This window comes from Hirundo rustica, chromosome 13 (genome assembly GCF_015227805.2).
Source record: "Hirundo rustica isolate bHirRus1 chromosome 13, bHirRus1.pri.v3, whole genome shotgun sequence".
NCBI classification, from domain to species: Eukaryota; Metazoa; Chordata; class Aves; order Passeriformes; family Hirundinidae; genus Hirundo; species Hirundo rustica.
In genome coordinates this window covers 14,826,152-14,839,509 of record NC_053462.1, presented here as the reverse complement: position 1 = coordinate 14,839,509, position 13,358 = coordinate 14,826,152, and the positions used below count along the sequence as shown (strand labels likewise).

At 42.5% G+C, this 13,358-nt stretch overlaps 1 protein-coding gene across 18 annotated transcripts in view; it reads right to left on the bottom strand.

Moving 5' to 3' along the window:
* Positions 1–13,358, bottom strand: part of MCTP2 (multiple C2 and transmembrane domain containing 2) — a 149,819-nt gene that overhangs the window by 68,097 nt on the left and 68,364 nt on the right. For all 18 annotated transcript variants that reach the window (XR_009208284.1, XM_058422360.1, XM_040077311.2 and 15 more), the window contains 3 exons: positions 12,218–12,253; positions 3,672–3,836; positions 2,178–2,308 (listed from right to left, as the gene is read on the bottom strand). Coding sequence is in view for 17 of the 18 variants with exons in the window: in XM_058422360.1 (XP_058278343.1) it covers positions 2,178–2,308; positions 3,672–3,836; positions 12,218–12,253 (332 nt within the window). In the remaining variant the exon portion in view is untranslated. The remainder of the gene's footprint in view (positions 1–2,177; positions 2,309–3,671; positions 3,837–12,217; positions 12,254–13,358) is intronic.

Sequence of the window (13,358 nt, the reverse complement as noted above, 5' to 3'; positions counted from 1 at the left end):
ACAAACACCCCAGGTGTTTGTGTTCAGCACCAGAGGTCCAAGGCATTCCTTATTCTACATGTTCCATGCTCTCCACAGACCCTTCAGGTCCTATTTCAAAAACAGTATTTTATCTTGAAAACAAATTATGCCTGGGAGAAGAACCATATTCCAGACTCTTAAGCCACCCATACTATCTGAAATCCTGGGTCTAAAGGAATTAACAGGAGTATTTGTTCCATGAAAGTTCTGCAGTCAGGATTTGACTCTTCTGTGAGCACCTCCGACTTCATTTGAATATTAAAAACATGTATATATTTAAAGGTTTAACCAACACAGTTGGAGGTTGAACAGGCTGGAAGGGACCATAATGAATTCCAACTCTATTCATAAACTGACCACAAAATTATTAAGTCAGATCCAGAAGATTTTGCTTTTTCCTTAAAGCCATGCAAATTATTTGAGGGCAGTTGGCTGCACTGCTGTGCGTAATGACCGAATATAACCCACAAACATTTTACTAAAGAATATTTCTTACAATGATATTGTGAAATCCAGAAATCTCAAAACTGAACTTGGAAATCATGGAGACAATAAACATGGCACCTCATAATGCTGTTTTTCCAACAGAATCCTTTTCCAGACTAGACTGCATTTGAACCCTTAATAAAATATTATTTATAGGGTGTCAAAAAGTTTCTACACTGTAAAAACAATACCTGTTGTTATGTGCTTGGTGTTTACCTATTGTTGCAATTGCTCTTCAAAAACTAGTGTATTTTTTCCTGTTTTGATGCTACAGCCAACTTGCTGTGCTTAAGACAACAAAAGCAAAAGATTTTTTCTCCACATAGACATCAAAAATAAATATTCAAACATGGAATCACAGAACTGTTTGGGTTGGAGGGGATCTTAAAGATCATCTTGTTCCAACCCCCCCTGCCACAGGACGGGACACCTTCCTCTAGACCAGGATGCTCAGGGTTCCATCTAACCTGGCCTTGAACATTTCCAGGGATTTACCCTGGAAGATCTACCTTTACTTTAAGGAAAATCTACAACACAGACCTCACCAGTGCTGAACTGAATAAGCATTTCACTGATAGTTTTTGCCACACTAAACACCACCTGCCAGAAACCAGTGGGGAAAAAAAGGAGGAGAGTAATCCAAGGGAAAAAATTAAAATAAAGGGGAAAAAACCTAAGGAAGAATGTCTCCAGCGTCAGAGACTGACCTGAGGCAAGCTGCAAACACTGCTTTATTTCTTAACTCTAAACAGAATATCAGAAGTAATGGAAGTAACTGTGAGAATGGAAGGAACAGATTCATCTTCAGCCACTTCTCCATGTGATGAGCAACAGCACTCAGCCAGAAAGAATTTCCTGCTCTGCAAAACCACAAACATTTGTAGAGCCAAAGGGCATTGTTCTTCTCAGTGAATAGTCTCAAACTATTTGAATGCCTGAAGTAAGAGAATGAGTTCTTATGAGTTACTGCTATTCAGTCAGCAGATTGTGAAACCCTGGCCAGGTGAGAGCAGCAAACGACTGCAGACAGGGTCCTCACCCTGAGGAAATTTAGAGTTGTGGCAATGATCCTGCCAGCAGATGAGCATGGACAGACCAGAGATGGTGTCCAGTAAAGCAAATGGTTCTTGGTGCTGCTGCATGTACCCAGCAGCACAGATGTGGTCTGGGGAGATGGGTCCACAGGACAATGCTGAAAGCCAATGAAAGGGAGAGAGAAGTGCTACTAAAGAAACAACACTACAAATTCAGAGAGAATCTCAGAAGAACACAACACCAAAGTGCAAACAAAAAAAAAAGGGACACCACTCTCAAAGGGAGCACAAAATCCCTGGGCTGGCACCAGCAGAGCATAAAAATATGTGGAGCAATATCACCACAAAAATATGGAAAAATCCTGCCTCTTGATGCCACAGAGGCAGCTTGGGTGTCTCTGCATTCAGATTTTGGCTAATCGATTACCCATTAACAGGTTTCAATAAACATAATGTAAATGTAACCTGGACATGACAAGAATAAGGACAGAAAAATAATTAGGATGCTGGTAATGAAAACAAGATGATGAGTTAAAATAAAAAAAAAAATCAAACTAACTTTATTTTTGTACTTACCTCATTCCCCCACCCAAAAAAAAAAAAAAAAAAAAAACCAAACATTCTAACTCAACTTACGTTCCCAAAAGCTCCTCGTGCTTTTTGTTATCCTTTCTCCACACCTCAATGTCCAATATATCCTTCCTGTCAGAGAAGTAGTGAAAATCAAACTGTTCCCTCCACTGAGGATTTGCACTCTTACACAGTGTCTAGAAAACATGCAGTTATAATATTTACTTTTCTTAAACAGTACTTATTTTCACAGTAAATCAAAAAGAAAAAAAGAAACCAATTCTACAGAACAAGCCTGGATGTTGTAGCCCCCAAGTACAAATGTCATTCCAACCAAAGCTCCTCAGCCCACCACACATAGTCTCATCTTCCTAAATATTCTCTTTCCTCCCTCTCAATAACAATAAATATACAGTTTTTAAGTGAATGAATGACTGGAAAATTTCAGAAATACAAGGTAGACCCCACAAGCTCCACTTCAAGTGGACTGCGGTCATCATTCACCATCACACACTAGAAGAAACCTGGAATAACCCTTTTGAGGACAATCACCTAGAAAAGGGTTTGAATGAATTAAAGAACCCAAAGCAGTATTTTTTCACCCTCCTGTATTACGCAAACAGCTCAGCCTTGCAGATTCACAACACATCTATAGACCGTTAAAGAGACACATAAAAAGGAATTGTAATGGGAATAAAATCTATTTATTCTAAAGTAACTAAACCATTTGTTATTTTCCAAAACTATTTTTCTAAATAAGAAACATATCATGACCTTGGTTTGAGGTCTGATGTGAGGGGCAGAGTGAAGGTTTCAGATGCGCCTACATCCAAATGTTATGTTCTGTGAACTTGCTCTGTACATTTTGTACAGGAGGAGGTTTGTTTTCTCCTCCTCTGCACTTCCAGTTCATGACATGCAGAGCTCTTGCTCTCTCAAAAGAGTATTATTATAATTATAGCTTTTCCTCCTATTAAGACTTTCCAGATGAAATGTGTATCTTTGGGAACCCAATTAATTTCTTAGATTCTTATATAACTGAACTGTATACAGATAAACACAGCCTGGAGGAATAAAAATTAATATCAAAACCATGGAACATTTTATCTGTTTAGGGGGCAGGTTCTGCAGATTGTAACATATTCTTCAAGAAAAGTACTTTAAAAGAACGATAATTCCCCTGCACTGGAAACCATTTTAGGTCTACTTTTCCAACAGATCGAACACTGCAAGCCCAACTTCTGTATTGGCAGAGAACAAAACACATGTGTGATGCATGTAGCTTTATTTCATTTTATATTAATGTCAAACATCTATCAACATGATGAGTACGTTAAATGCACAAAACACTGATAATACACAATATTCCTAACTTGCTCTTTCTCTATTGGCATGAAAACAGAGCAAAATGTTAATGCTTCTGGTGTGGTCGCCTGGTTTTGAACTCACTTTATCTAAAACAGTATCAAGAACGGTTCCATCTGAGGTAGCAACACCGGTAAAAGAAACACCGAGCACCTTATTGACGTCAGACAACTGAAGGAAATCCTCAATACTTACCTTGCTCTTGTATCTTTGATCTCCCAGTTTGAGGAGAATAAAAATCTCAGCCAAGCCCCCTCTGGGCATGTTCTTCCCCTCCAAGAGGGTGATGGTGACCAGCCCGTTCCACAGCTGGTTCTTGCGCAGAGACTCCGAGAGCCGCATGCTCCGCGTGAAACTCGACTGAAAAGCAAAGCAGCAACACAAAATGTTTCAACACAAAATGTTTCAAGACCCAAACACGTTTTCATGTTCACATTAACCGTGCCACGAAAGCACATCAGGAGTGAGAGAGACACCATGTTTCCCTGAGGGTAAGCAGGCAATGGAAGGCAGTAGGATGATACGGATTTTCTGCCCAACTGTACTACGGTTCCTGTGAAGGGACGGCGCTCAATGTCACAGAAAAATCAGCAGGGTTTGCTTAAACCACCAGAGAAGTCGCCTTCAGCTGCCCTGGCTGAGCTCTGGCAAGAGCAGACCCTGAGCACTGAGAGCAATCTGGTGCCTTGGCTCTGGGAAAAGCACAGGAGAGCGATGGGGAACAGAACCGGGGTGAAACTAAAGTAAACTCCTAAAACATCTCCAGCTACATCCATAAAACGTGGATCTGTCCTTTCTGGGGAGGCAGCCCAGCATCATAAAGCCCACGGCCAGGTGAAAGGCTGAGCAGCATCTTCCACCTCCTCCATCACTCAGCCGCCCACATTAGCTCTTTTTGCCCGCTACCTTTGCTGTTCCTGCTTCCAGAAACTAAGCCCACGAATCAAAAATACTGATGCCTGCTGAAAAAACACTGACACCACCAGGCTCTTTATCTGGAGTTATGGTTACCTGGTAGCCACATTTGTTACCTCCGCAGCTTCATCTTGCACAGCACGGCTGCGCTAACAGTTTGCTAACTGGCAATATTTTATTGGACAGAGGATGATTAAATAGGCCTTTATTTGGGGGGGAGTGAGCTGGAAACATTAAAACTCAAGGCTATACTCTTCTTCCCGCAGTAAAAATCCTGCCATATTTTATTCTCCTGAAGCAACTTTTAACTCGCTACACTTTGGAGCTTCAATCATGTCATGTACAGGTGGGAGCAAGACGGAGGAGAAGATTTCACAAGTCACTTTAAAACAGGACGTGCTAGCTTTAAAAGCAAGTAAGAAATGTTGTTGCTAAATAAAACGATTGCAAAAGCACCTGATGTCTGAAGATTACTTTTTATGGATCAATTACCCGGCAACAAAATTCTTAAATCATAGGTGGTGAACTCACAAAATTTTTACTTGCTTTTTACCGGTTAAAATACCGAATTCTGAATCCTGCAAGCATATTAATACCCTTCTATTTAAACACCCCGTTTGGCTTTCCTGGCGCAATGGGTAAAAATTCCTACCTTTAAAAAGAAAATGAGATTTCAATTCATAAATCCAGCTGCAATGTAATTTCTTTTCTCTCTTTTTTTTTTTTTAAAGTTCGTCTTTTGGGCCAAAAAGCTAAAGCATGACTGTTCCCATGGACATACTTCAAAGTCCCAGCAGATATACTCCTCCCTAAACACTGCAACTATTTCAAAATCCTTTTTATAAAAAAGGGAGTAATGTCCACAAGGGATCAAAGGGCATTCTACAGTCTGGCAATCGCCTTAGAAAAATGGCAGTGCTTCCATGAAATATGCCCTAAAATAATTTTGCAGCTTGGTATGTCCTAATTTCGAATTGGATGTTTATCTTGGAAAGGCTTCTATCTAACTTGTCCATAAAACAGCTCCACTTAGCTCTATGAGCCCTGTGAAAATGGAATCCAAAGCTGGCTATTAAGGGGGCCTGGAGATTGCTTCCATATGGCGTAACAGCATGGGAGTGGAGGGCTAAGGCCTACAGCAGGCGCTGCTTGGCTTGAGCTCCCCATCTATCCATGGACACTCATTGCATTACACCATAACATCTGGATTATTGCTTGTAATGTCCCTGGGAAATATCCACTTCCCATCAAAGCCTTTATCTATCTCGCTTGTACTTTGAACATTTTAGTATTTAACATAGTCATGTTTGATGTGATGTACTCGCTGCTTTAGGAGCAAGGATTTTCCCTCCCCCTCCTGCTCCTTCCTTGGAGGAGGAAGAGGTATTTGATGTTAGTTCACAAAAAAAAAAACAAAACCAAAAAACACACCCCCCAAAAAAACCCAGAAAAACAGATGAAGTTTATTATCCACATTACAATTTCTTTTAAAAACAAAGCATCCAGCTCTCTTCAAAGCTTCCAGGCTGAACACAAAAGACAGTTGTTATCACTCAGCTTTCAAATCAAACTTGGATTCTTTTCTTTTTTTCATCCAGGCCAGTATTTTAGGGAGTCACTCAGCGTTGGGGACCTTCCTACCCCAGCCCTACAGCACACATAACCCCACCCTTGTAGCTGCTGACTTGACAGTTCAAAGGACTTGTTGGGAGGTACCCAAACCAGCCTGGATCCCACACAGCCCCAGGAAAAATCAGCACCTGCACTCAGCATTGCTGGAACACATTGCAGTGCACCAACCTTGACCTCCCAAAGCAGGTGGCCCCGAGCAAAGAGCCTCGTGCACCCCCTTCTCTGGCCGTGCAGCTGCAGAAGCGCCCCGTGCTCCTCTCAGGAGAGGGCTGTGCTGCTCTCCAGCTAACAGGACCTGCGTGAGACCCAGCATCACTTGAGAGCATCCCACTGCAGAGCGGAGCCAAGACGTTTGCAACTGGTTTAGGGCACGGTGCTGACCTGCAGCAGCTCCACACAGGCTCCATGACTGCCCCCAGAGCTCCCCCAGCCCTGCCACTGGCACAGGGCTCTCTCCAAAGTGAGCACTGAAGGCTGCTTGCCTCACTCCCCTGCAAGACACAGCACATGAGGAATGCTTTGGATTTCCTGGACATGCCCAGGTCGCCCCCACAGAGTCTGCTCAGCAGGTCTGGCACATTTCCTGTGCCTCGTAGCACCAAAGAGCCCCTGTGTACTGCTCTGTGGCCACCTCTCCAGCCTCCCCAGGTATTTGGCAGGCTGTTCCTCTGACCACCCTGCTGGAAATCCCGGTGAAACAGGCAGTGTCTCAGGTTCCACTCAGTTTCTGGAAGGAAGCACGTCTGGGGAAAATCAGATGTGTGGTAGACCCACAGACCCGGGCCTTCAATGAGTCAACTTTAGTGCTGCCTAGGGAAGTCTGCACTATGGAAAACGACTCCCAGGTGACAAGAAAATGACACCACCTTATTTATTTTAGACGTCTTACCTCCTCTCTGATACCCCACACCTACTCATTTCAAACTGATTTACACAGAGCTAATTGATTAAACTTCACAGCCTCCCTCTGAGCTGGCAAAACAATAGCAGAGCAGAGCACGGAGGAGCACAGTCCAACAATTACTTGGGCAAAACAAGCACTGAAAAAATCACCCCAAACACTCTCCCTTGCCTCCAGCCACCACTGCCCTAACCTGCCTTCACAATGAGACCAGAAAAGCCAAAGCCCTGATCCATACGGGCCAGAAAATGAGGATGTAACTGCTTGATCAGTAACAATTTTGAAGTGTTCTCTCTATTCAGCTCTTCCTTTTGCTGTTACCTCCCAGGCTAGTGATGCCTCCACAGTTGGGTACTGCAGCTCCTCCCCTGCTGAGGCTGAGACCCTTCCAGCTGGGCTCCCACACTGGATGCCAGGTCCTTCAGGCTTCTCCTGCTATATTTTCCTGTAAGCTCTCTGCTCACACTCTGGCTACATCCCAGACCCAAGTAAAGGTGCTTTGCCGAGGTACAGAAAAGTTGGCTGAGCCTGGGATCAGGCTACAGGGCTGGAAATTAAGAAACACATGATTTATGATGGATGCTGGCACAAGTCCCGAGCACAAGGCATTGGACAAGCTTGCTTATTCATTTATGAAATCAAGGTAGCCTTGAGATTAGAATTTGAGGGTTGTCTCTAGACAGAGCTCTGATTTTGGCTGGGTTCTGTGTGCAAATAAACAGTAATACCATACTTTATGAGCAGTTCACTGCTGTAAAATGGATAAAAACTGGAACAAAAGACACCCCTCAAACAAGCCAGACAGAAAAAAGAAAAAAAACCACCAGAGAATAAACACAAATATATCCAGAGATCCTTATTCCTTAAAACAAACTAGATGGTTTTTATGTCTGAGAAACCATTTCCACTGCAGATTTTGGGGCTGTAACTCATCAGATAAGTCCTGATTAATCTCTGAAGCAAAAGTATGGCCTGGTCGTAGAGCAGGACCCTGCTACAAAAGGACCAGAAGATGGTTCTTCTTCCCAACTGCTTAGAAAAGACATTTGCCCAAAAAACATCCCATAGCTATGAACAGAAAAATTGAAAATCAATGCTCACATCACCACCCTCAAAATCTTCTTCCTGGTTTCAAAATTAATATAAAAGTTTCTCACATCAACTTTCAATTTTTTATCACTTTCTGGTTCTGGTTTAAAAAAAGAAGAACGAGCAGGTGGGCTATATTCTGCCTTCAGAGCCAAATACAGGAGCTGAACAAGAATGACAGAGCTTTGGAGGGGAAAGAACTGGCTCATTGACCCAGCTTCACAAAATCCTTTAGGAGCTCCAGTCTCCTTGATAACTCCATTTGTCTATAATCTCCCTCTATAGGCACCCAGCAAATCCCCTCTGGTGCATCAGGGCTGCTTTCAAATCTGTCTCTTTTCCTGACACACGCATACATGCCCCAAGTTCAAACTTGTTTTTGAAGCAATAAAGAGATGCAGAAAAAAATTGTACATTCAAATGACACGGCGAGGTGGCCAAGTGTGAAGCGAGCCCATCTCTCCCATCTTTCATTTAAAAGGATGAGACAGGACAACAGAAAGCCTGCTGCAATCCCAGCGAAGAGGTCAACGTCAAAACTGGGCCACGTAATTCGCCATTTGAGAAAACAGCAACACACAAATAGGAGGACTCTTCGGACCTCTCCTCATTAGGCAGAGAAACCACTTTTGCAGAGGCGGTTTCCCCCTTGGGAAAGAGGAGAGGGCAGCGGGAAAGGCAAGTGAGCCAACACGAGATTGGCACCGCGGCGCGCGACCCTGCGGCGAGCGAGGCCCCGCGAGCTCCGCTGCCCAGGGGGATTGGGGGAGAGAGCCAAACACAGCCAGGCAGGCAAAAATCAAACCTAACAGCCCACACACACAAAAACAAACAGGAGAGGGAGGGATTTTCCCCTGCGATGAGATGCTTGAGGAGCCCTTGGGTCCCGCCAGCCTTTCAGCCAATTTATTCAATCAGCTTAGGCTATCAAGGTGGCAATTCTGTCGCTTTTGTTTCAGGGTTGAACTGTTGCAGGTCAATCCACCCCAAGCGGACCTGCTTATCTGCCTCCTGGATGTTCAACACTTAAAGGTTATTCAGCTGTACAAATGCTGGAAATAGCGTGCAGGGCACTCGGGGTGAGACTCAAGCCACCCGGGACAAACAAGGGTACTGAGCATCAGCATGCTCTCTCCAGCAGAGAGCTACCAACTCCCTCTGTGCCCCAGAAAGGAAAGCAGAACAGAGGAGACAGCTTGTCAATACACAGATATGAGTGAATATAACAATGCTGCCTAACAGCATCCTCTTTCCTTTGCAATGCCACCCTCCATGAGGAAAAGAAGAAAGCCACACTCTTGAAAACAGCTCCCACCGAGGACAATGCTCTTCTCAGCTCCCATGAAAAATGAGAGATCTGAATGTGCAGCCCACATCTTGGGAATCTGCACAAATATGCAGTGATTCCCTTCCAGCAGCAGCGAAAAATATAAACTGCGTAATAATCAAGAGATACCTAAATCATGCAGTTCAACAGCTCTTGCTCCAAAATGATTTAAAAGACCATACTGAGTTGCTGGAATCCTTCCTGCATACTCCCTGTAATGACCATCAAGCTACTGGAGCTCACTGGAGATCTTATGCTGACACAGTTTTTGTTGTCTGAAATGCAGCTCTCTCTTCAAACAGCAAGGGAGCTCAGAGAACACACATGGAGGGAGTACAGTATCCACAAAAGCCCACATGAGCCCTGCTGCCAGTCTGACATGGAGCTGCAACAGGTACCAATGCCATCAACATTTGGGTAAATTTGGGAAGTCAGCAAGAATCCCGTGATTAATGTGAAAAGACTCATTTAGGACACTGATGTGCCAAATCTGCATTAAGACAACACAAAATGGTCAAATTAGAGGATAATCAGATTTCTTTCATGTAGGCAATACAGATTAAAAAACAGCTGTGAGAGTTATATTCATTTTGTCCATCCTTAAAATAAGTCATTTTCCCTGTATTTATAGAAGAGGAAAAGCTAAATATTACAATAGGGGTCAGCTGCAGTTCAGCACTTAAAAAAAATAATCCCAGGAAAAGTATTTCAAATAGAAAACTTTTCTTTGCTTAAACCTGGAGAGAGGAAATTTAGATGTCTCAGTTCAGCTGCTCAAATGGAAGGTATACTGTGTTTTCCCCCTGCAACACCCAACCAGAGTCAGCTCAGGAGCCAAAAATCAAACAAGCTTGTGTATCCATTACAGAGCTCTCTCCGTTTCCCCTGCCCTCCTTATCCCTGTATCTTTATCTCGTCCAGCAACATTGTTTTCTACCCCATCATACTCTCTGGCTATTCTTCCCTAACCTCTTGTGCCTTCCCTAGACACCTATATTCCCCATGCACACAATTTTTCTTCCTAGCCTTTATGTTCTGCCACAAACTGCTAGTACTGCTTCCACAGAGCAGAGTTTCCTAACTAAAGATGGTTATTGATGTACAGTACTAGTGTTTTAGTGCAGTAGCAGAATCAATAAACCAGGAAATACTGCTTTGTCAGATTTTTTTCCGGCGCATGCTGGGAAATATTTTTTACTGCCTTTGGATGGTCACAGAGGTTTTCTTTAGAGATCACACTAGAGCATGAACTGTGTCTTCCCTAGGAACAGCTGAAGCTCTCCTACCCTCTAGTGACTGGAACAGAACAGAGCACAGAGCTGTAGCTCTTTTCCTTTTAAACAATACTTCCATGTCTCCTAAATCCGCACCATGCTTCAGCATCTCCTAATTTTATTTTGAAAGGTGTTAAGACAAAAGACAGAGTCTTGAGAGCTGAACAGCTGACAGCTAAAGGTCCAAAAACATGTATGTAAAAAAATTATACGAAACACAGTGAGACATTGGGTAAAAGCAAAAAAGGAAAACCAAAGGAAAATGTAGTAAACAAACGGAAATAAAACCACCCCAAAACTTCCAGTGGCAGCAACCAAGGCAGAGTTTTGGCTATTCTGAAGAAAAAGAACCTGAGTTTAAAAACCTGACTCCCTTTCCCACGTCCCAAAGCCAACCAGCATCCAGCGACAGCTGTGTGACAAAGATGGGGATCAAGCAACACTGACCCAGCCAGGGCACAGTAATTTCCAGAGCTTTAGTTAAAAACTGAAGTGATGAGCTCTTCAGTTATTCCATCACTTTCTACTAAGCGGCATTCAGGGATTCCTGGCAGCTCTCTGCTCCAAGCACTGCAATATCCCTGCAATCAAGGCTCCAAAGGCTGTACTTTGCACTTCTTCTATTGACAAAAACATTCTTGCTGGCACAATACCTGCATGGTTGGCTCCTCTACACAGCACACCACGGTTGTAATGAATAAAACAAGAGGAGGTTAATGATTCAATTTATTTAGGCACAAACCGATAGTTACAGAGGGAAAATATCATGAGAACACACTCATCTTAAGAGCCAAATTCTGCTTTTCAGAGACTGAGACTGTACAGCTCTCAAGCTGGGTACTGGGGCTTGCAGTGTCTGTATCATTGTTATTTACTCAATAGCAAATTAAAGCTTTACAGAACACATAAAAAGCCACAGTCTGTTTCCTGAACAAGTTAAAATCTAATGCAAAAAAATGATACAGGAATATAAAAGTAATGGAAGCCTGCAGGGATCCTACAGGAGACCAAGGGAGGCAAGTTATATGGACATGTGGCAACACACAAATCTTGGAAATCCTGTTACAATGGAGGTAATGAAAACTCCCCGCTCAGCCTCCATCCCAAGAACAAAAGGAATTTCAAAACCCACAGGGGCAACCAGAAGAAATACTGCCTCACAAAATTCCACCCATGGTGGGAGGCAGCCCCAAAGACAGACGGGGATCCAGGTTCAACTCCTGCACCAACCACTGCCCAGAAACAAACCCTCCACAGCTCCTTTCATCTTGCTTGAATTTACACCCCTTTCCTTTGCACAGAAAGTTTGTCTCTCTTTCTACAGCTCTTTGTTAACGGGGCCTTATGTTCCCTTTCCACTAGGCACTACCACGGCACCTACTATTAGAAAACAACAGCCATTTCCCATCACCATGAACAGGAAAACCAAAAGAGCAGAGGTTATCACAGCCATCACATTATGACAGGTTGCCTCTACACTTCTGAGTTTTCCTTTGTTTAGCCTGTTTCAGAGGAGGGCACAGATTTTGGGAGGGGAACTTCATTTTCTTTAAGGGGACCAAAAAAAAAAAAAAAAAAAAAAAAAAAAAAAAAAAAAAATTACCTTGGATGAAGTTCGTTTCTTTCGACTTGACCATCTCTGTTCATGAGTCCCCATAATTGTACCAAAGAGAATCCAGGGAAAGGAAACAGGTAAAGAATAAAATGGGGAAAATGTTTAGTAAAATAATTCAAACAGCAGCTTGTTAAATGAGTTAGAAAACCCTATTACAAAATAGGGGGCTAAATTTACAACTGCATCTCCATCTACCTTCCCTGCCTCATGGAACTTAACAACCAACAAACTCAAAATACCTGCATTGCACCAAAAAAAGAGGCAATAAAAAAAAAGTAATTGAGAATAAAAAGTGGAGGGACCCAGAGCCATTAGTAAGAAACACAGCTTATACTTTTGGTGCCATCTGGTTCTACAGTAAGCTAATTTAAAAAGGGGGGGAAAAAATCATCTTGCTGCTAAGTGCTAATGTGGACAGAGCTATTTCACTGTTCTGACTCCTTTGGAAATGGCTGAGCAATCTGCATTTGAAATATGAGGGCTTAAAACATTGTCTTTAAAAAAAATTACAGTGTGCACCAGCTCTTCTATCATCTGCACTCTGAATGTTAACTAAGCACCCAAGAGTACCAGAAGCTGCTATTTAAACCAATAAGCTTTGTTTCACTGGCTAGGTCGACTTTTGCCCAGGCCTTACTAAAAATCCTGGAATTCCTGAGGTTCTTATGATAAAACTAACTTTTTTGCTTAAGTAACTTTACATTTTTGCTTCAACCCTTCCTGCAATTCAGTAATACACGCCAACAGTGCTGTCTTGTACAAGCTGGAGGGGAGTTCACATTCCAAATAAAAGTCATCTCCAATAGAGACTTAGAAATACACCATTATTTTAAATATTGCCATTAAGCTTTCAAATAATCACATAGTGAGGTAAAAATAACTCTATCGTTACCTTGTTATTAATTAAGACTTTACAATTCTCAAAAAGGCATCTATTTGAAAAATAAATAATGAACAGCAGATATCCCACATTAGCTTCTTATTATTATTTTGCTTTCCAACCCCTTGGAACATTTATGTTTCTATAAATAATCCCATTCAAGCTGGAATTCTATACCTATAATTCAAAATTGTGCTGTAAACAGCAAGTTTCATACTCAACTCTGCAGAAATCTGTAGAAATATTTTC